The 24,809-nt window shown below is 32.0% G+C and overlaps 1 protein-coding gene across 10 annotated transcripts; it reads right to left on the reverse strand.

Annotated features, from left to right (window-relative positions):
• Positions 1 to 1,518: 1,518 nt before the first annotated feature.
• On the reverse strand, positions 1,519 to 24,394 carry LOC108200086 (probable thiol methyltransferase 2). 10 transcript variants are annotated; one of them, XR_010286412.1, is made up of 9 exons: positions 24,109 to 24,387; positions 23,565 to 23,695; positions 22,400 to 22,486; positions 21,183 to 21,283; positions 20,989 to 21,105; positions 20,727 to 20,773; positions 20,497 to 20,575; positions 9,811 to 9,949; positions 1,519 to 1,946 (listed from the first exon to the last, which is right to left on the reverse strand). XR_010286412.1 is itself a non-coding variant. In XM_064083118.1 (8 exons), exons 1-7 carry the CDS (start codon positions 24,311 to 24,313, stop codon positions 20,526 to 20,528), a joined length of 738 nt encoding a protein of 245 aa, XP_063939188.1. In that variant the 5' UTR covers positions 24,314 to 24,393; the 3' UTR covers positions 1,519 to 1,943; positions 20,497 to 20,525. The 10 variants fall into 10 exon arrangements, 7 of the variants coding, with proteins under 7 accessions (XP_063939188.1, XP_063939189.1, XP_063939186.1 ...); XR_010286410.1 differs by having other exon boundaries at positions 21,006 to 21,105; positions 24,109 to 24,386; XR_010286411.1 differs by having other exon boundaries at positions 1,519 to 1,943; positions 21,006 to 21,105; positions 24,109 to 24,377.
• Between the last annotated feature and the right edge of the window lie 415 nt (positions 24,395 to 24,809).

The following is a 24,809-nucleotide window of genomic DNA, read 5'->3' on the forward strand; positions in this document are numbered from 1 at the left end:
ACTTATAAGTGATTAAAGTGTTTGGAAAATACGTGGAAGTCCTGAAACAAAAACTAACATTCATAACTTTTTATAAGTAATTCTTGGCTTTTTACACAAACGGTACACATAAGTGCTTCTAACTTATAAATCCAGAAGTTGGGCTTAAAATCCCAGCCTAACATCCCCATTGTAAGAAGTACCTCAAACTAACTATTGATTTTAATGACTTATTACATAAATACACATTTTTCTATTTAAAATCAGAAACAACTTTAAATCTTTGCCTAAGTCGAGACAAAAAATGCTTTTAGATTGACTAACTAGTATGACGTGAAAGTAACTACTCAGAAAATGAACAGATGATTCTAATTTTATATGGCTCCAATTGACCAATCAGAGTTGCCATCAGATGATTAGACGAAGCAAAGGGAAAAAATACTTGAACTAAAGTGTCTATAGCTTGTATAAGGTATTCAAACACATGTGTTTGAATTTTTAATATATTTTTTTAAACAAATTTTTAATATTTTTTGAAGATCGGTCTGTATGTGTTGTTCATGTACACTTTAATAGAGTATTTTCCATTCCTATATGAGTTGAGGACTTGGGAAATATTTTTATTTATTGTATGGACACTTTATTTATAAAATGTTGACTACAGCTTTAATTTCTTCATATCATCATGATGACTTTGTTGATGACTATGCTGGAAAATGATTGAGATTAAATTATATCATTATAACTACAACCAGAAACACAAAATAAAAACAACTTACATGAAATTCAGATAAAGATAGTAGCTAATTAAATTTGTATACAAAATAACAAATGAAAGTAACACAAATTCAAATATTTCTATCTTAGACTCCGATTTGCAATAATGTATTTTGACTTATCGCGAACTCATATTTACAATAGATATTTTGACTTGTCGAAAACCCAACTCATAATATGATTAAGTGATGTGTCAATTTCTCCACGATTAAGTGATGTGTCAATTTCTCCACTTCTCTGTAAGCCATTTTGAGTATACTATATTACTTGTTGATATAACATATTTTTACTTTGCTATATGAGAGTTCTTGATAGTAATATATAGACTTAGTAGATTCGAGAATATTGTACGATCTATGGAACTTTTACCGACAATTTTGTTTTGCGGCAGAGTACTTGCAAATGCGATAGCCTTATCAGACTTGTCGATGTGATGAAAAATTGAATTCACGACATCATACTTTAAACATTACCAACTCTACAACTATTTAGCTTTCAACTTTATTATTCAGTCATCCAGGACATGATCAAGTTGATCTTCTTATGAATTTTTTTTATTGTATTTGATTCCTTGAAGTAGAGAAAAAAAATACCCCAACAATCTCTTGACTTGTGTCAATAAAAGTCTGCTACATAATTTTAATTACAAATAATAAGTCATAGAGTTGTCGATTTAACTTTCTCTTGTTAATACCTAGGCATATTTTGTTTACAATATCCCTCAATTCGTGAGAAGAAACTCACAACAAAACTAATCCCAAGTTGAAAATAATATGCAATTTTGTAAAATAAACTTGTTACAATCAAATATATAAAAGCTAAATTACTTAGTTGTTCACAAAAAATTAAACTTGAAAGTAAAAGAGTATTTCTAGGCTACGCATACAAGGCTATTTGATTTTTTTAGCATGTCATTGATCTTCACCTTGTATGATGGTAGAGCTACTAATATTGTCACCCATGACAAGCTGCTTTTTATTTGATACATAGGTCTTATTCACTTAACTTTGGATGAGTAGGGTTGCCTTTACTTTGATCATTTTCATCCACTTCATCCTTGTCATTTGTCATTACTTTCGGTCTCAGCAACTTGTTCTTTGCATCAGAATTGTGTTTGTATAGAAGCATGATCATCCTTTGTCTTGATTTTTTTTAAATCTCAAATCACCTTTCAATTCAAACAGGATCTTCTAGCAAAACATAACACAATAATCAGGTATGGCTATGTGAGAAGTAAGCTTCAAACAATGCAATAAATAAAATAACTTCAAAATCCAATCAATCTAATCCAACAAAAATCTTCTTTGAGTACTGAAATACATCATAAAAAATGTCAAACCAAGAGGTAGTCTAAAACCAACCAAACCCCTCCAAATCAAACTCGGGTTATTATATAAAATGATCTCATCAAAAAATCGTATCCATTGAAAAAGAATTCAACAATGAAGATATTATAAGCTTGTACTTTGACTTTATATAATGCCCGTTTCTTTTACTAGATTTATTTTTTACTATTCACTATATAAATATTTTAATTATTGTTCAATCATGGTTTTTTCATATTTTGCAATATCTTATTCTCAACCTGTTAGATCACAAAAAATTTATGTAGTAAGATAACCTTATTTTTCGAACATATCTAAACAATATCAAACATCATTCGATCATTTATGATTTAAAAATAATTTACATATGTTACTTAATTAACATGCCACCAAACGGAGCTACCCATACTGAAACCACAACTACAAGCTAGGTGGATCCGACCATCACTCAGATTTTAGAATTATTGTGACAACAGACCATTAATCTGGACCAGTAGCAACAACAGCATGCTATATGTTCTGACTTTTAAGACCATTCAGTCGGTTAAACCACCAAAGTTTCAAGGATCGTCTAACCCGAGAATAGCTAGAGTTTGGCCAAAAGAGATTGAGAAAGCGTTTGTTTTAGTAAGGTTAAAGGCAGAGCAAGACTGAATATGGAATGAGCATTTCTTTCACACTTTTTATAATGAAGATTGCAAGGACACATGAAGAAGTGTAATAAACAATTTTGTCGAAAAAGGGGGTTAGATTTCTGGTAGAATAATTGATGTATTCAAAATTATATATATACAGAGAGATTGTTAGGTTCTATGGAGTAGATAAAAACATTGGAGTATTGGAGTAGAGAATTTGAAAAAATATAATCTTGTCATTTAAATTTAATTTTTTTGTCCTGCAATATTTGTAAACATTCGACAACCTGCAGATTATGTTCTACAATATAAACATTGTAATCAAAACGTAGAACAACTACTTTTATAAATCAGAGAACACTATGTTCAGCAATATAACTAATAAGCAGAACATGAATCTTTATACTTGTTAAAGTTGAAAAATAATATTGATTGATTGATAATTTTGTTTAAGACAACTTATAAATGATGAATTACATAAAAATTTGGATAATGAAGGATATTATTTTTGATTAAACTAAAAAAATTATAACTCGTACTCCAATACTCCAATGTTTTTGTCTATTCCATAGAACCTAACACTCTCTCTCTCTCTCTCTCTCTCTCTCTCTCTCTCTCTCTCTCTCTATATATATATATATATATATATATATATATATATATATATATATATATGAACAAAGTTCCATGTAGTCCACATATTTACCGTAGTACCGTAGACCATGTATGTTCTGCAACTATAGAATGACATAAAAACATTGCAAAATGTGTTATTTTGCAAATCATGTTCTATAAACATCATTATTTTGTTAAAAATTTTGACAATCCTAGATATTCTACAAGTTAAATAGTGAAAAACACATTATTCTGCAAAACATGTTAAGTTTGCAGAACATATTTACATATTAGAGAACATATGTGTTCTACTTGTCGAATATAAATGATTTTCAATATTTTTCATGAAATAGTGATATTTATAGAATGTATTTCACAAAATAACAAGTTTCATACATTTTGCAATGTTTTTATGTCATTCTATAGTTGCAGAACATACGTGGTCTACGGTACTACAGTAAATATGTGAACTACACGGAACTTAACTCATATATATATATATATATATATATATATATATATATATATATATATAGACACACACACACACACACATATATATATATATATTCTTTAATCACCTCAAATTTATACTACAAATTTCATACTACAAATTTCATTCCACCCCCCCCCCCCAAATCCATTCAATTCAAGTGAAAGCAGCCATAATGTGTGAAACTTATTTAGACTTTTAGTCATCAGCATTGTAACATCCCAGATTTTCAGAATTAGTTTATTAAAGTCGAAATAAGTTTTTGAATATTATTATTGGCTTTAATTGACTTTTATCTGATAAGATGAATGGTCTGTGTAGTATAAGTATAATTGTGATGTGGAATTATAAGGTTTAAACAGATTATGCATCCTCCTTCTTCTGTGATTTCGTATATTTTAACGACCCAGATTTTTCAAAAATTGTTTATCGTTATGAAAGTAATTTTCTTAGAAAGAAAGGAATAAAGTTTAATATTTTATTCCAGTTTAATGTGTTTTCAAAATTGTATATTTAAATTCCGGGTTATTGTGTTATTAATACAGGGACTGTCTTTTCAAAACTATATTTCATATAATTGATTTTAAAGATTTAAAAGATTGGTATGTGAGTATGATTGTTACATGGCTAAGTGTTGCACGTGAAATAGTGAGTTTAATTAGTTATGATAATTAATTGTGGATATTGGATGAATTTTGGTGTAAATTGATTTTCTGTAAATGTTATTTATATGTTCCAGAACTGTGAGTTTAATTATTGATATTATCAGAATGAGTCATATTTTATTTAGATATTTTCAAATGATTTATACATGGATATATGAATGTCCTTTCAAAACTCAGTTCGAATATTATTTCTGAAAATACAGAGATTTGTCGTGCAAGTTAGATGATTGATATGTGAATATATGTATTACGTGATTAAGTGTTACGTGTGTAATGATCGCGTAATTAGTTATGGTTATTTCTGAATATTATATGAATATTTGGTAAATTATATGGTAACTAGTTTTCCATTTTGATTGCTTATATATGTTGCAATCACGAGTTTTCAATTTTCATATTCTCAGAACAAAATATGGAACATTTGGGTATTTCCCTAATAATTTATGAATAGTATGTGATATTTATATGAATATTTGTGAGATTTGTGTTATCTGGTTTATTAAATTGACTGCTCATATGTGTTTGGATTTGAGATATTTCAATTTCTATATGATCAGGATAAAATACAGTTTATTTAGATATGTTCATATCGATTTTTGGATTGCTACGTGATTTTATAATGGATTTATGGATTTAATTTCGTTTAATTATTAATTATATTAAAATAGTTATTTAGCATTTTAAACCCCGTGGGCGTTCGAGAAAATTTCGTCATTAGGCTATTTGGGACATTCTGAGCATTTCTCGTGTTTTAACTTTTTCAATCCGGAGGACGGTTTGCCCCGTAAATGGTCCGGTACGATTTTGCTAATATTTTTAAAGTTAATAATTATCTGGTTGTCTCGAAATAAGTGAAGCATATTCCAGGAATATTCTAAAGCATATTCAAGGAATATTCCAAAGCATATTCAAGAAATATTCTCTTATCTTCCTCTATAAATAGCCTTTTCTATAGTTTTCGCACGTACAATCATTTCACCAGTTTCTCTCCACGATTATCGAGAGAGAAAGCTGATAGCGGTGTTCTTCGTGTTCTTCGCAATCAAACGAGGATTTGAAGGCGTTATTGGAATCCGATGGAGGCGTATGAATAGTCAAAACGAAGCTCTCGACGCGTGGAATCTATTGTAGTTATCCATATCAGTGCAGAATCAACAGGTTGTTACTGATTAAGCTTTTTAAATTCGAATTATTAAGATTTAAATAGTGAATTTTTGCAAACGTGATTGTTTGATTGATTTGATGATTCCATGTTGTAGAGCATCTCCTGCCATTCGTTTTCATATATTATATGTCGATTTTTGACTTCCGTAACATATAGAAATAAGGGTTTGATTCTTGACATGTGTTCTTAAATGTTCTTGAGGTGTTCTTGAATATTTTTAATTGAAAATTGGGGGTTCTTGCTCTGTTAATTCTGGGTTAAAACTGAGGATACTAGCATGTGTATCTTGTTTAGAGGAGTCGATTTTAGGGATCAGATTGTGTGTGGGGTGTCGAATTAAAGCTCGCCAGAGTTTTGAAACTCGACGGCGGCGAGCTTCGTTTTGAAGCTTTTTCTGGTCAATTTCTGTCCCGTTTGTTCGAATTGAGGATGCATACATGTTTGTGGTGACCATTAGAATGATTCTGGGCGGTCTGGGTAAAGAACGGAGGTGGCAGACGCGTTTCCGGCGGCTGGGGCGGCGGCGGCGGTATAATTACCGTTTAGCGCCCCAGGTTTTGAAGATGGTGAAGTTGTTGTACCCAAGTTTTGAATCTTACAAAACACCCCCTGTAACTTTTGGAAGTTACACTTTAAACCCTGAAAGAAAACTTTCAAAAGTTTACAAAATAAACCTTTCTGATTTAATTTCTAAAATTGTTTTATTTAAGTATTTTAATTTTCAAAAATAGTTTTTAATTATTTCTTTATTCAAAAATAAATCTAAATTAGTTTATTAATTAATTTTAATTAGTAATTAATTATTTTAATTGGTCAATTAATTTAAATATTAATTGATTAATTATTTTAATTAATTATTAATCGATATTAATTGATTAATTAATTAGATTTAATTATTTCCTTTGATTTGAAAATTCCGAAAAATAGTTTCGAGCTTTGGATTATTTTTCTAAAATATGCTCGAGGCTCGTTAATTGATTTCAAATGATTTTGGATCCGATCTTGAGCAATCGGACTTGATTATCTATTCAAAGATGGATTCTTTTACCCGTTTTAGTTCCGAAAAATGTCTAGAAATTCCAGAAAATTCCTGAAAAATCATTTTTACCTGAGACTTGAAATGACATCAATTGGAGTGGGAAGACTTATGTGAAATATGTTGTCTGCTATCTGTTGACGTGTTATGTGCTGATAGGAGAGTCAGGAAACGGTTTTGATCATAACTTTTGACCCGTAATTCAGAATCGAGTGAAACAAAAAATAAGTTAAAGCTTATAAAGTCTAGTTTAATATGATGTAACAATATGGTTGAGTGTCCAATGTGTATACATATTGTTTAAAATGCATAATGTGACTATACGTGATCTATTTGCTATATAGTGATGATTATATGAAATACGTGTCCATTTGATTTGATAAATGATTTGGGAGACATAGCATCTTGTCTTGATTAATGTTGAATAAGAATATGTAGATTACAGGAATTTGAGTTGATTGATTGGTTGTTGGTTGAAATAGGTTAACAGATGGATAGTCCTATAAATAGACAAGACGCTGTCAGATTTTCAATAGGATTTATATGGTTATGGAGTTGTAGTATGCTACATGGAATATGATGTGACTATATGATAGAGTCAAAGCATAATTATATGTTAAGTGATATCTGATAAGTGCATAGAGATTATATAGGGTGATATGTGATTATGTTTTAAATGCTATCGATATACGTGGTATGTATATGCGATAGGTTATGATACCGAGTTTGATAAGTAAGATAAGAATCAATAGATTATTTAGTAATTATGGTAGTATTTTATTCTCGTAAAGGATTTGGACGAGGCGTATACGATTGAAGACGTACAGAAGGTCAAACGAGGTTGCAAAGCGAATAAGGAACGAGTCGAGAAAGCCAAGTCGTATTACGAATAGAGTATATACAGAGATGGTCTGGAGGTTATGATATGCATAGATTGTGAATTGGAAAGATAAGATTAAGCTGTGTCTGGAATCGGATTTAAGGCAAGTTTCCTAAATCCTTTCTCATATATATATTGCATGTTCTGATTATTCTATCATGATATTGTTATACTGGAACCCTTCTCAAATAAACTCTTACTTCTGAGAATGAAACCCATGATTGTTTTCTTCTTCCAAGTTTTGAAAAGCCAAACACCTAATTACTCTCAATTTTTATTACAAGTATCCTGATCCATTCTTTCCAATTCTCAAGATTTTAAAAATATCAGCTTTACAAATTAATTCGAAGTTCAGACCGCCATTGAAGCATGGGTTGCTCAGTGATAGTTAGAACCTAGAATGAGTTGGGATCTTCTTGATTATTCAACCCGCCATTGTCATGCTGGTTTAGCAGGCTAAATTCAGTTGCTTAGCCGATAATGGAGGATACTGAATAGTTAGGAATTTCCTGAACTATGTTTTATCAAGGAACGGACTGTGGTTTATGAAATGTTGATTCTCAAAAGTTGATTTGGAATATTTCTGTTGTTGATAATGATTATGCTTCTTTTCTGTTGATTGAATTGTCTATTGATTCAACTTGTTAGAATTGGATTAGTTTTTATAAAATATGTGGACCAGATTCGTGGTCAGACCAGATTCGTGGTCAATTATAGGCCAATGTGTGCCGTGGATCCAGTATAGAGAACAGGGTTGTGTGCCATGTTCGGGGTTAGTGCGTGACTGATCAGCAGCCTAACCTTTGGTTTTTAAGTAAAAATGTGATGAATCCAATTCGACAATTCTTCTGTAAGTTTGAATTCTGATTTCAATTGCTGATAAGAATTGTGAAGTTTTCAATTACATATCCTGAACTTGTGAACCCTGATAAGATATTTCAGGACTATTGTTGCTTATATACACTTGCTGAGCATTGTTGCTCATCCTTGCTATTCCTTTTTTTAACCATTTCAGAAAAGCTTAGAGATGAATTGCTTGATTGAGATTGCGAGTATGGCTAAGGCTAAGCGAGGAGTCAGAGTTATAGAATATCCAGAGGACAAGTGGAATGTCCGGGGAGATTGTCAAGGTTGGTTCTAGATAGAATTGTATTGATGGGATTCAGTTGTAAGTCATAATTGAATAGATTGGCAGTGATTCTTCTCATCGAAGATGATCTGAGATTGTAAGACATTGTTTATTGGCAGTGGTTGATTCTAATTTCAATACTGTAACCTGGATGCGATCCTGTTTTTAGGGGGTTAAAGTGTTTTCTTTAAATCTTTTATTAAAGTCTTCAAGCTTTAAATCCTTTGATTTTTATTACCTTTTTAAAAATACAGGTTTTCAAAAGTGTTTTAAAATGATTTTATGTGGTGACGTCAGAATCCAGACCCCCAGATTCTCGGGCTGTCACAAGCATATCTTCTTTCGAAGTTATCCTAATGGCATAAGGTTGTGATGTAATAACTCTTTAGTTTAAGTTTTGGTTCTTGTTTCATATCATAACTTGTTTGGATCTTAAATTAAAGGGTCGTTTGCATGCTTATATTTATTTACAAGTTTTGTTTTTTTCGTGGCACCCAAACCTGACCTCTCGATCTAGACTGCCACACATTACTTATGATGTATACTAGATTCTTTGTAACTATCTTAATTGACAAATCATATGTATTTGTAGGCTGGCTTACAAAGCCCATCTTCTCACTTATAGCCATAATCAACTTATTAGTTCTGTCAAATTTTGACTTGAACCAAACTTATTTCAGTGACTTAATTTGACTTTATAAAAATGTGTATAATCACTTTTATCATTATTATATTAATAATTCTTCACTTATAAATAACTTGTCAATTATAAACAACAGATATTTCTTTTAAGCCAAACAAGTATATCGACCCCTAAATCACCACCCAGTTTTATCTGCAACATATTATTGTTAACATATTATTTTGTGTATCCATAATCTTAAGTTCCATTTCCACGTTACTATTACCGCAACCACCAGAATTTCATTTTGCCTTGGAGATCCTTGTATTAATGCAGATGATTGATGTCGCAGTCAAACCCTCGCATGTCATTATTATATCCACTAATGGCCCGTATGTACATATATATTAGTACTAGTGTATTCTAGTTCTAGTAGTACTTACTGTATTAAACATTTGAAGGTTTATAAAGCGAGTAGGCAATTGATACCTTTTACATGATTTCTTTTGACGGTAGCCAGTAATAGTATTCAAGCTGAAAAGGCAATAGGAGAGCAGGTTAGCTAATGGAATGCCTATTATAGTGACGACTGAACGGATCTCTTCCACCTTCCTAGCTTTTCCTTTCCCTGTAACAAGAATAACCACTTTTAGTAGAATGTGTATACACACACACAAACCCAAAAAAAAAAAACTAAACAAAAACCAAAACAAACTCTTATATAACATCATTCACCCTTATATGTGTCATCACCCACCCGGTAACGACTTACAACTCCACTCAATCCACCCTATGCTCACTAAACCCCCACTTACGCTATAAAAAGACTCAGGCAAGCTCTAAACATGCCCAAAAGCCCACACTACACCACATCCGAGTCCCACTATCCCACCACGGTCCTGCTTGGCCCGTCTCGAGGTCTGTTTCTATATATATATATATATATATATATATATATATATATATATATTTCTTTATTTATTTTTCTTTTACTATTTTTTTCCATTTATTAACTATTTTTTCTCTGTCTGTATGACTGTGGTTATTCCTAATTGACGTCTTCTTTCTTTATTATTTCTTGATTTAAAATCTTCATTTAAAAATTTTCAATTAACTATAAATTCTTTATTAATAACAAGAAGTTGATGATTTGTTGATTTTGGTTCAAAATCTGATTGTGTAAGATATAGTTGTCGTTCATCTTCTTCTACTACTTGACTGTTGGTAGAATAAAAAGGACAACTTGTTTGACCTTCGTTTATTATTCCGTTCGTTCTTATTTCTTTAAGGGGCCGTTTGGTTTGGGGAATTCAGGAAAGGAAAAGGTAATCAGCCTGATTGATTCCCTTTGTACGTGTTTGTTTTGTAAAAATCATCATTCCCTTTCCCTTTTTTTAGTAGTGGGTTACTCAATAGTGCTCATAACTCATTCCACATCCCCAAATAGATATTTGGTTTCCCTTTCCTCACCCTTTTTCTATTTTGAGTTATAATTCATATTTCAAACAATTAAAATAAAAGATTATCATATAAAGTATTTTTAAAAATTAAAAATAATTTTTAATTTAGTTTCTTAAATTAAATATAATTGTGATATAATTCACATGTTAATTTATTTTAAGAAATTAATAGTATGGTTAAACAACAAACTATATTAATTTATTAGAATGTAAAAAAATTATCTTGTTATAAATATGAATACATTTAACACTTTTGAAAGTATATAATATTAAAAAAACTCGAATATAAAATTAATCACTCAAATTTCCATTCCGTTTTTGCATCAAACCAAACAGGTAAAACAATTAAGGATCATTCCTTTCCTTTCTCTACGTTTCCCTTTCTAGATTCCATTTCGTTTCCCCGAAGCGAACCAAACGACCCCTAAGTTTATATTTACTTAATAATTCTGTATCTTTCCTAGAAGATGTTGTTGGATCAACTGCCTCTTGTAAAATTAGAGGTCTGTTTGGATCACTAAAGCTTATTCTAACTATACCATCTAAATATTGTCTAACATTTTCTAAATTCATTATATTATTACTTATTGGTCTTTCATTTTCTAAAATCCAATGACCGAGGAGATTAATATCTTTCTAAAGAATTGTTTTTGGAACTTGAATATTGGCTGCACTGGTACTCCCTTAAATTAAAACAGTTTTATCTAGGGGTGATCGCGGTGCGGGCAGTGCGGTTTTTGGCTAAAACCGCAAATCAAACCGCATATGCGGTTTTGCCAAATTCTCAAACCGCAACCGCACCACGAAGTGTTAAAACCACATAAACCGCACCACGAAAAGGCGGTGAGGTTGCGGTGCGGTTTATGCGGTTTATATATATTCAAATAATTTGTTAAAATTAAATTATAAAATTTGTCCATAATCAATTAATTTTTGGAGGAATATAATATGATAAAGGTGGAAATTAAATTACAACTATATGTGCGCTCATCAGACATACATTGAACTGTGCAACATTCTAACAAATTTGCAAACAAATAGATTACAAGAACATATTAGACTAATACTGGATGCTTCCTTCCTGCATATATATGACATGCTGCTATTCTGTTTTTGCAAAGCTGCCTAGATTTGATAGGCTTGACATAAAAATAAAAGTTCCCACATTGATACATAATAAAGTTATGAAATTACAGATTAATGCATATAATGTAATATATATATATATATAAAAATAATTTAAATAATATATTAAATGCGGTGCGGTGCGGTTTTAACCGCATTTTGTAAATAAAACCGCAACCCGCACCGTGCCTTGCGGTTTCACAAAATTTCGAACCGCAACCGCACCACAAAAATTAAAAACCACGTATGGCGGTGCGGTTTGGTGCGGTGCGGGCGGTTTTTGCGGTTTGATGATAACCACTAGACTTTTATCTTTAGGACATTTGTTCAAAGAATGAATATTTAAATCTATTTTCATAGTTTTATAATGAATTCTATAAATTAATGCCAAAGGTTGTTTCTAATATTTAGAGTTAAAACTTTTAATAGATGAGGATCACTTAGAATTAAAGTAAAGTCAGGAAAACAATAAAATGGATTGGTCCATTATGAAGACTAGAATCCATTATTCCTAATATACTAGGAACATAGTTTAAATATCTTGCGTCTCTAAGGCATAATAATATACTAGAATTAATACCTTTAATTGTTAATGATTTTAATGCAACTTGAATTATTTCTATGTGAATATAATTATAACCTTTTTTCTATATTTTTCTATCTAAAAGACAACAGTTTTCATGTTCTTTATTAATAACATAAATTCTTTAAACAGTTTTACGATTATAATTGGTTTTAAAATTATCAGCAAACGTTGACTCATTAATATGTTTTGGACTAATACAAGGAATATTCCAATTGGACCAATTCCTAAATCTTGACTAATGTTTTCATAACTGTGTTCTTCTTGATTAATAAAATCTGGGATAGGCGGGATCAAAGACAAAGTTGAGCTTGAGCTAACTGAAGAGCTAGATTAAAAAAAAATTATTTAATAAAATCTAGGCAAAACTTATTAATTTTTAATCTCAGTTTTTAAGTGCATACCCTCTCACCCAAAGTAGGCTCATACCTATGTTTTAAGCGCCCTTACCTAAACTGCTCACTCGCTTCAGGCTTACACAGGATCTGATACCAAAAAGGAGGCGGAAGCGGAAATAAGATGATTCAGATAATATTGCATAAGAATTCTGCAGAATCAGGATAAAGATCATTATCACTTTCACGATCATTTACTAGAATATAATTATATATAATAAAAATTGTAAATAATACTAGATCTGGGAGCATAAAATAAACTAAATAGATGTATAAACAAAATATAAATAACATGTTTTAACCATAAAACATCCGTAGGTTGGTATAGGTGGATATAACTAACAAATTTAAAAACTAAAATTTGTTTCACTGTATGGAAGTTACTTACAAGATTAGCATTGCATATCTTGCTTGAATAGGTTCTCACTATTACAAATGTATTGTTTAAACTAAATACAAGTGTAAGATCTGTATAGACTTATAACTTCAAACGCTTAAAATTGCAACTCTCTTCAAAATATACGACATGCCTCACACTTGATCCTCAGGCTTTTTTAAATAACCGAAACTAAATAACTGTGGACACAAGCATCCAAAATGAATTAATACAAAAGCAAACAGAGAAAATTACTTTCAACTGTTACAAAAGTAAAAAATCTTGAGTGAAATGAATAGTAAAAAGTCATTTTTAATGTTCATGAATAGTTGAATTGACTTTTCACTTAGAAGGCTTGGCTTCTTCTGCATTATCGCAACAAAAGGATCCTGCGAATCTTGAAATAACTGGCCGTTATATGGATCATTAATAGTTGTTGAATTTTGACTGGAGCCTAAACATTCCCTATCTGAGGCCTCTTCTTCAATGTATATTTATAATATGTTAAGACATGAAATTGAGAATATGAACAAACATAAAAGCTCACGTCAAAAGCCTGAACTCTTATTAGATACTGCATGCAATGATGATATATATAACCCAGCCAAAACAGAGTTAGCCTTGAATGAGGAAACTAGAGAAGTAATCTTAACCAAACTGAAAAATTCACTAAACCAAGTAACCAACTAACTCCTAAAGAAGCTTTGCTATACTAATCTTATTCAAATTTATCCTACGCAAAATGTTGAGACTCCTGGTCACAAGCACATGCATGCAGATAACTCAAAACAGAAATAAAACATAATTAAAAAAACAAACTAGTTCACTCAAGATTAATATCCAACAATCACCCCCTTAATCTTAAACTTGTCATCAACCCGTTTGGCTTTGAAATTAGCCCGTATGCTATCAACTGAGCCCGAATGGCCTTTTGTGTGTCCGTCTAACAAATCCACTTCATTTTCCTTCTGGCAATATAGTTATTTACCCGTTTGGCATCTTTTATTTGCCCGTCTGACACATTGCTTCCTAGCCCGTATGGCACTACTTATTTGCCCGTTTGGCACGTCACTTATATTTATATCAAAGCTGGTTCATCATCCTCGATCTGTGCGAGGTTCACTTCTTGTCTCTTCTCTCGTTCGCGTCGTGGTTGGTTTACTACACTTTGAAGCATAGTGACCCATGATGTTACAGTTGTAACACTTTATCCTACTCTTGTCACGGAAAGAACCACCCCTAGCTCTTTGATTCTGAGATGCCAAGAGAAGTTGTCCACATGCGCTCTCATTTCTGCCCTTCATCCTTAACTCGTGAGCCTTGAGACGAGCTACTACCTCTTCAACTGTCATCACGTTGATGTTTCCAAATTGCTCTATGTTTGATGCTATTTGAAGAAATTTATCCGGAACTGCACGTAAAATTTTCCTCACAACACTCGATTCTTCCATTGTTTCTCTAAGGAACCAGATATTAGTCACAATCCCGCTCAACTTCATACAAAAATCTTCAATCTTTTATGTTTCATTCATGATTAGGGACTCGAATTCTCCTTTTAACGCCTGCACTTTTCCTTCTTTTACTCGTTCTACACCCATACACATCGTTTTAATCGCTTCTCACGCCTCCTTAGCAGTTTCTTTCTCCGCAATGGTCAACACCACATCTTCAGGGCGTGCCTGATATATTGTTGCAAGGGCCCTTTGGACCGTTTTATCATCTACGGTTACCTTGGGATCCTTCTGCTTGATCGCACCCCAAACTCCTTGTGCCTTCATGAACACTTTCATTTTCAGGGACCACGTTGTGTAATTGCTTCTGGTCAGCATCGGGTAGCTTAAACCCACATAACTTTCTTTTGTCTTATCATTTCCATGGTTACGTTTCTAGTTTCCATAGTTTGAAAGCACTCAAAAATTGAAGAAGAGGCCTCCGATAAAGAATGTTTAGGCTCCAGTCAGAATTCAACAACTATTAATAATCCATATAACAGCCAGTTATTTCAAGATTCGCAGAATCCTTTTGCCATGTGATAATGCAGAAGAAGCCAAGCCTTCTAAGTGAAAAGTCAATTCAACTATTCATGAACATTAAAAATGACTTTTTTACTATTCATTTCACTCGAGCTTTTTACTTTTGTAACAGTTGAAAGTAATTTTCGCTGTTTGCTTTTGTTTTAATTCATTTTGGATGCCTGTGTCCACAGTTATTTAGTTTCGGTTATTTAAAAAAGTCTGAGAATCAAGTGTGAGGCATGTCGTATATTTTGAAGAGAGTTGCAATTTTAAGCGTCTGAAGTTAGAAGTCTATACAGATCTTACACTTGTATTTAGTTTGAACAATACATTTGTAATAGTGAGAACCTATTCAAGCAAGATATGCAATGCTAATCTTGTAAGTAACTTCCATATATTGAAACAAATTTTAGTTTTTAAACTTGTTAGTTATATCCACCTACATGGCGGGTTCTACCAACCTACGGATGTTTTATGGTTAAAACATGTTATCTATATTTTGTTTATACATCTATTTAGTTTATCTTATGCACCCAGACTAGTATTATTTACAATTTTTATTATATATAATTATATTCCAGTAAATGATCTTGAAAATGATAATGATCCTTATCCTGATTCTGCAGAATTCTTATGCAATATTATCTGATTCATCTTATTTCTGCTTCCGCCTCCTTTTTGGTATCAGAGCCTGTGTAAGCCTGAAGCGAGTGAGCAGTTTAGGTAAATGCGTTTAAAACATAGGTATGAGCCTACTTAAGGTGAGAGGGTATGCACTTAAAAACTGATAATAAAGATAATAAGTTTTGCCTAGATTTTAATAAATAAAATTTTTAAATCTAGCTCTTCAGTTAGCTCAAGGTCAACTATGTCTTTGATCCCGCCTATCCCAGATTTCATTAATCAAGAAGAACACAGTTATGAAAACATTAGTCAAGATTTAGGGAACTGGTCCAATTGGAATATTCCTAGTATTAGTCCAAAACATATTAATGAGTCAACGTTTGCTGATAATTTAAAAACCAATTATAATCTTAAAACTGTTTAAAGAATTTATGCTATTAATAAAGAACATGAAAACTGTTCTCTTTTAGATAAAGAAATTATAGAAAAAAGGTTATAATTATATTCACATAGGATTAATTCAAGTTGCAGTAAAACCATTAACAATTAAAGGTATTAATTCTAGTATATTATTATGCCTAAGAGACACAAGATATTTAAACTATGTTCCTAGTATATTAGGAATAATGGATTCTAGTCTTCATAATGGACCAATCCATTTTATTGTTTTCCTGACTGTTACTTTAAGTCATAGTGATCCTCATCTATTAAAAGTTTTAACTCTAAATATTAAAACTACAGGAGAAATAACCCAAATGATTAAAGAGTCGCAACATTTGGCATTAATTTATAGAATTCATTATAAAACTATGAAAATAGATTTAAATATTCATTCTTTAAACAAATGTCCTAAAAATAAAACTGTTTTAATTTAAGGGAGTACCGGTGCGTCCATGGTTGTTACGTCGATAAGTCGAATCGAGTCGACCGGACTCTCCGGCAAGTCGAGTCGTGGCTCGAAGGTATAAAATTAATAGTATATATTATATATACTTATATTAAATATAATACTTGTTAATTATAATCTGTAAGCAGTCATTGAGTCAGAAACACCCCATACCCAAACCCCAATTCCCAGTACATACCCAGTATCCTAATCGCCGCACCGCCTCAAACCCTAATCAGAATCAAAGATCTATACCAGCTAACCTTAAGTGAGATTCGAGAATCTATAATCAATTTGGGAATCAAACAATCACACGAGTTCAGGCAGTCGCTTGCTTTACCCCAAGCAGGCCAGCATTGTCATCAACTCATTGGATATGAGTTGATGGTTACTTTTGTTTAGCCTTGTTTATGTGCTGAGCTCCCATGTATCAATGGTGCTAATTCATATTCTGCAGGTGGCCAGGTGCGGAGATTTGGATTTTGAAGCTTTGTAATATTTGATGGCTACTGCCTGCTTAATGTTTTAGTTTGAAAAAAGAATGCAGATCATGTGCTTGGAATTTTTGTTTATGATTTTGGTTTCATTAGCTTTTTTCATTTTTTTTAGAGAAAAAATCGATTCTGATGGAAAGAACCGAAATGTTTCGGCCCGGTTCCGATTCGGTCTATATGTTAATTTCGGTCCGGTTCGGTCTGTAAAAAATTAGAAATTCGGTTTTCGGTTCGGTCCGGTTCTGGACCGAACCGACCGAATGCTCAGCCCTATCCGATACCATAGTATAGTAAAAAAGAAATATATCTCGAAACTAGAAATTTCATTGATCACATTAGTTATATTTAGTAATCATCACTTGTTCTCATCCATTGCCAGCCTCACCCACATCACCCACAGCCCCCCATCCCATAGCCACCCACCCATATTGCCCCGTGGCAGCGACACGAGCTCTTTCACCCCCACCCCACCCCATGACCGCCCCCGCCCGCGATGTTCCCTCTCCCCGCCCCATCCCTTCTTTGACCCTGATCATCCTCCTTACTCCGGTGACCTCTTTACCTCTTCGGCAAGCTCATCACTCTTCTTCTTCTTCCCTTCATCTATACAATTTTTAATTGATTTTCAGCACTTGTTATTATAATCTTAAATAAATTAAACATTGCCCCTAACTATGGTAAATCAACAAAATTTGAAGGTGACTAGAATCAATGATAATGGCGAGAAACAACAATGATACGGTGATTAGAGGTTGATTTGTATATATTTATTGCTATAATTAAAAAAAACTAAACAATCATTAGATATTAATGTTATTTGTTGATATTATGATTACATAGTTAAACACCAATTAAACTTAATTATGAAATCTAACATCCAAGCTTTTCCAAATTATTAATATGAAATATTATAAAATCCAGAATAGAGTCATATATATGTGTGTGTGTGTGTGTGTATATTGCACGAATAATATTGCATAGAATCATGTTATTTTTAATCTATATTTATTGTTAAACATGTTAGATACAATTATTATTCATAATAAAATTAGAATTTAATTCAAGTTTTATATACAGTTCTATATTCGATTCTAAAGTGTGTTTTTTTAAGGTTGTTTTTCTTTGAGCAATGCGTTATATATATAAACACACTACACACACACACACACAGAAGCTTTCCATTAATTTGCCTTAAAATATAAAAAAATATTATTATTTGAACAACCTAACCATACAAAATTTATGATCATACAAAAACAAGTGAATAAACAAATTTTCATATAATAAATTTGTCTAGAACTATGAATTTATAATAATAAGATTATGATAAATGTATCTTGTTGAATATGTAAAAGAAATAATATTATTGGGAAAATTAATTTAAAAGTCCCTGAACTATTGGTGTTTTATTGTCTAGGTCCCTGAAATAAAGATTCCAATATCCGGATCACTTATGTTTTCAGTTTTCTTATTTGAGTCCTTCCGTTAACAAAGATTCTAACGGACGTTAGAATCTCGCTAACGTAGCAGACTTGTTGACACATGTATATGAATTTTATTTTAGAAGTCCCTGAACTATTAGTAATTTTTTTATCTAAGTCCTTTCATTAATTTAATAGACTTAGATGGTATTCAATTTTTAGTACAACTTAAGCTTTTTAATTTGTAATTATTTTAAAGATCTAATAGATAATAAAAAACATTAATATAACACAGTAAAATAAACATTAATATGTTTATTAATATAACACAATAAATATATTAATGTTTATTTTACACAATAAATAAATAAATGTTTATTAATTAATTAATTAATATTATTTATTTTACTTTGTTATATTATGTTTTAACTCGTGTTTCTATGTATCTTAATTTATTGTTTATTAGTTTTTTTTATCATATAATAAATGACATGTAAAAGAGACTTGCCAAGAACATTATCATAACAAACACAAAGGTTATAGTCCTATTGTAAAAAAAAAAGGCCTCACAAGATATTGGCCCTGTTTGGAAGTTAGAGGTTTGGACCAAAATTAGAGGTTTGCGGTGGTTTAGAGGTTTGACCACTAAAATCCGCTAATATAAGTGTTTGGTAGTTAGCGGATTTAAATAGAGGTTTGGACCCAAAAAGCTATTTTGAAAAAACTTAAGTTGTACTAAAAATTGAATACCTTCTAAACCGATTAAATATTGTTAGTATCTTAATACATAATAAATTTCGAATGATAAAGAAAAAAAGTGCTTAGTTTCGTTTAAATCAATGGAAGGACTCACATATGAAAATTACTAATAGTTTAGGGACCTTTAAAATAAAATTAATATACACGTGCCAACAATTCTGCCACGTCATCGAGATTCTAACGTCTGTTAGAATCTCAGTTAACGGAAGGACTCAAACAAAAAAACTGAAAATGTAAGTGACCCGGATATTGGAATCTTTATTTCAGGGACCCAGACAATAAAACACCAATAGTTCAGTGATCTTTAAATTAATTTTCCCTAATATTATTATAAAAGTGATACTCCACTAATTTAAATATATAAAAAAATTGTGTGCAATGTTATTTAAAAACAAATTTTCATCCATGAGACTAGATTACCAGAAAAAATGAATAGAACACGTGATTTGAGGTGCACTTGTAGAGAACTTTTCTAAATCATGCTTCACGAACCCCAAGCTACTCCCAAACTTAACTTGTTAATGGTGCATCATGCAAAAAGTTTGTGGCGTTTCACAATGAAAAGAGAAACTATAGTAACTGAAATTGAAACTGTGGTTAGGCTAATATTCGAAACAAATCCTTTTGCAAGCCATTCAACTTAAAAGGTTGAAGTTACTAAAACTAATTGCTAGACACTGTAACAAATTCTGAAGGATAAAAAAAACAATTTAATCTACTTTAGCAGATCCATGTTTTTCCTAACATTCTTCCTTCAACAAATAGAAATTGTAGTAGTTCTCACCCATCACCCTAACTTCCATGATCACGACTTCATAAAAGCATGACTAATATTTTCCAAAGGGCAAAATAGATGGATTATCTATTTATATGTACCTGTTCCTTTTTCTTTTTAGAGGTATGGGATTGCAGGCACAAAAAGCAAGTTGACATGAGGAGTGCCAAAAGCACAAGTTATCTTTGAAGGAATTATATGTTTATCTGGTTCAAAAATCATATGACAAAGATATCAAAAATATTTCTTGGGATTTGCATACCTTGCGAGGACCAATAGCTAACTCATTTTCTAAAATCGATATCGCTCTGAAACCGATAGGGTGAAGCACTTCTTCGTAACTACACAAATCAAGGTAAAAATTAGGGTACATCAGCAGCATATATAATCTAATATTTGCAAACAAGTTACCCTTGTTGATGCAAAAAAAATCTTCTATCATCTAAAAATATTAAACATTAATAAATTTAAACTCAAAGTCAGTGGTATTACTCTGCAACAGATACTTTATATGGGGGTCCACCAATGTGATCGCTGATCTGCCAAAAGAGGGAAAACAAATAGAAGCCAAGATATTAAGCAACTTTGAACTCTCCTGATTACAATAAGGAGGGCATCGCATCTGAGGTTCAGAATATGTATGCATAGACCTTTTTTTTTGGTTTTGGGGTTGTGGGGGGGTTCCAATTTTTGTTCAAACAGAATCACTATAGTACTGATAGTATCGGTAATATAGAGGTACTTGAGGAAATACATGGGGGTTATTTGTACCGGAAACATCAGTGTTATGAGAACCCCATCTGGTTTCAAAAATTTTTGAATTCGGCTTGCCCAAGCATATCTCAGATCTGGTTCAATAGCACAAAAGAACCTGGAACATTACCCTAAAAATTTCAATACTCCAAATTATATATACTGAAACTTAAGCTCAAGTTCAGTTGGACTTACGTATAGTCAAAAATAACATCAAATAACTCAGTTGGCTGCCAGGTGAAGAAGTCCCTCTGTAGGAATTTGTGGTAATCCGCATTTGAAGATGATGAAGACAACTGGTTTGATGTTCAAAATAAAGATGACAGTTGTTAGTCCCCATTCAGTAATGTTTACAGTGTAGGAAAATGAACAACATACAATACCGTTTGAAACAAGAGGACCACCACGCCCTCAGTTATAAAACTTTTGTGCAGCAATATTTAATTTGCAAATGAGGTATTTGCATTAGGCTCCACGTAATTTACAAGGGGAATGCAATATTAAAATATATCGCTAAAAGTCTCTAATTTCCTGATAATAATTGTCCATAACTCTGATTTTTAAAATCGACATGTAAATAGTATATACATTTTAGTTCGTACAGAACTGGTTACAAATTTGTTAAAAACAACATTCTGTAGGGAGGTTCGATTTTGAACAACTTTTCCAGCTGTTCCAATCCTCCATAACACATGTAAAATCAAAAGTTCAAACATTTGCCAGCAAAATAAAGAGAAAAACTTAAAAGTCAAATGTGTAAATTAGGTGATTTGTCACATGCAACAACTTGCTACAATAGTCTCGATCGTACAAAAAAATCAAATGAAAGACTGAATAACCATGTGTTTGAGAACATGAAATTTATTTCGAATGATGGATTTAAATTGACATAAATTGAGTTGTCATTTTAGATTCCCCAATTTATGCTTATATTCGAATGTCTTGGAATTGAATGAAATCCAAATTCAATTTTTAACATGTCCTTTCTACCAAATCCAAAATTTAAAAAAAATAATCAATTTCTCAAACAGCAGCTTTCTTATATAAAGTAAGTTTATTTTGAAGATGTCGGTGTTTATATCACAGTAGGGTGTAAAATAAATGACTTGTAGGATCAGCATAATTCCCCACTGAAAATGCACATTGACTAAATCTTATCCTCTAAAAAAATTAATGTTGCAATCCCCATGATTTTTAATGCATTTACGAAGTGTTGACTACATGAGGTCATGAGGGATTGATTTATTGCACTCCTACTTCCAAATCTCTTAGGAACAAAGAGTGCAATATGTAGCTGTTTGTTTAAATTATGATGTTATTTATTCAATAGATCTCGTCTGAATTTTGCATAAAAGGTTTTCAAACTGCAGCTGCAGAGTTTTGCTACACTTACGAAAACAATCAGATGTTACCTCGGTAGCTTTCTTTATTGCACAGTCTGATATATCCAAGCCAACAACATAATGATCAGCGGATGCGATTGCTATTACATCATGCCCCTGCCAGATGTGACAACATTTATAATTATAAGTATGGCCAAACAAAAATGAAAATCCAGTATCTGTTGTTGCATCAGGGTTATTTCTCTTAATGAATATGTATGGCCAAACAGACTCTAACTCTTGATATGAACTACTTAGATACAGAATTGTTCCCAAGCAAATTTTTACTCGAGTAAACTTCAGAAATGCGTTGAATTGATTACATATGGCTCTGATTGGTACGGCATGACTAATAGCTACAGAGCACCAGGCTGTGTGGATTATTTAGAAATTTTATCATTCAACTTTCTTTCACAATGAAGGTAGCTATACAAAGAAATGGAGAGATAATGTTGCAGTGGAAGTTCATTGTAAAGAAAGTAGATTTACTGTTTATTACAGTCTTCCTCTTTATAATAAAGGTCAAGTTAGAATTACAATTTCTAGGCATCTCTTTCATATTGTTCTCTTTTTGTGTATATTCATTTTATGCTAGCCACCCAAGTTTCTAAAGGCTACAATAGATGCCAAATTATAAAAATTCTAGTTTTATACTTGACGACTTGAGCAAAACCCTTAACCCAAAGCAAACTAGATTTACGACACTCAAATCCAAGTTTTGGAATAATATAAATAGAACAATATAGATTGTATAACTGATATTCAGATATCTCTGTAGTATAATTCCAAATCCAGTGTTTTGTTTCAGTTTCCAGCCACAACATGTAGAAGTTGGTATAAATGTAAGAATTGAATTGTAATTCTTACAGAATAGAGATTCGTATGGGTAGTTCACCATATTAAGATGCATTCTGCATGGAATGGGAATGGATTAATCCTTTGTTGGCAGCTTATAATAAATCACTAGTGCATAACTCATTTTAAATCAATATACACTTGACCCTTGTCCTCATTCCAAACCTAACATTTTAGCAAAATGTCTGTTATAATGTAAAAGAAAGAGAGGATAATTGGCTATTGAAAGCGGATACAGAACAAGTGTAACTGAATGAACAGACTCGGGTTGTCAGGAACATATGTGTAATTCATAAAATGACATAAAGATAGATAAAGATAGAGAGTATATAATACACACACTGCCACAACCAGGGACCAAAACCCTGCCTTTAGGAAGGGAAGCGGTTTCGAGAAGATGCAAAAGAACAGGAGTGGGTTGTCCTAAATCCCAGGGAGTAACTCCTTCTCTCCAGCTTTTCTCCCAAGCATCTAAATACAAACAAAAATATCATTCTAATAAAACCTTTTTCTTGTTGCAAAGTTGATATTAGATTAGTTAATAAAAAATATATAACTGATTATTCAGCATTTCTCCAGAATCCCTAAGGTGTTGATATAGAATCTTAACCAGAACAAGTAGATGATATATATAATATTAATCTATCCAGATGGAGCGATTCATCAAACGAAATTATACATATATTCATTCATTTACATCTAGTTCATATATTGAATCCTGGAAGGGAGAGAGAGGAGAGAGGGAGAGGGAGAGGGAGAGGGAGGGGGAGAGAGAGAGAGAGAGAGGAGAGAGAGAGAGAGAGAGAGAGAGAGAGAGAGGAGAGAGAGAGAGGGAGGAAGGGAGGGAGGGAGGGGGAGAGAGAGAGAGAGAGAGAGAGAGATACCAGCAGCAGAAGAATCCGAGTGTACGATCTGGCGGAGCTTATCAACACCTTTGTTTGATTTCATAGCAGCAGCTGTAATAATTACTTGCTTTCGGTGAAGCCAGAGACTCGGAGGAGTCGTCGGAGGAAAACAAGAATTATTCAGATTTACTAGTATTGTTCTTCCACCTCTCCACAACCTTGAAACAAGTACTTTATCCAACATTTAGTTACCCTTTTTCTCCTATCCAACTAACAATTCAGTCAAAGGAGTTCAGTAATCTGGCTGTAAAGTAGATTAAAAACGTACCTTATTCGTCCCACTCAAGTAGATGTAATTATTATGTCCAAATTTTGATAACGGTCATAATTTTGGTCCTGCTACTTCACAATCGCTGGCCCCTAATTTTGGTCACCATGTACTATTATCAGCAAAAAAAAAAAAAAATTATTAAGTCCCTCCCACTCAAGATATTTTGTTGTCCAGTTTTCGTGTTAACGATCTTGATTTCAGTTTGTCCTTCATTATGTAATGTTTCTCGGCTCCATTCCGATACGAGAAGTAATCAAAATATAACAGATACTTGAAATCTTGAATCGACCAAATTAAAATATTAAATCAATCGAAATAAAATATTAAGTCCCGAATAGTAAGATTAAAAAGGCGTTAAGCCACCAACAAAAGCAATATTGTAATTTGTAGGACACATGAAAATCCGTGG

The sequence above is a fragment of the Daucus carota genome, chromosome 8 (genome assembly GCF_001625215.2).
Source record: "Daucus carota subsp. sativus chromosome 8, DH1 v3.0, whole genome shotgun sequence".
NCBI classification, from domain to species: Eukaryota; Viridiplantae; Streptophyta; class Magnoliopsida; order Apiales; family Apiaceae; genus Daucus; species Daucus carota.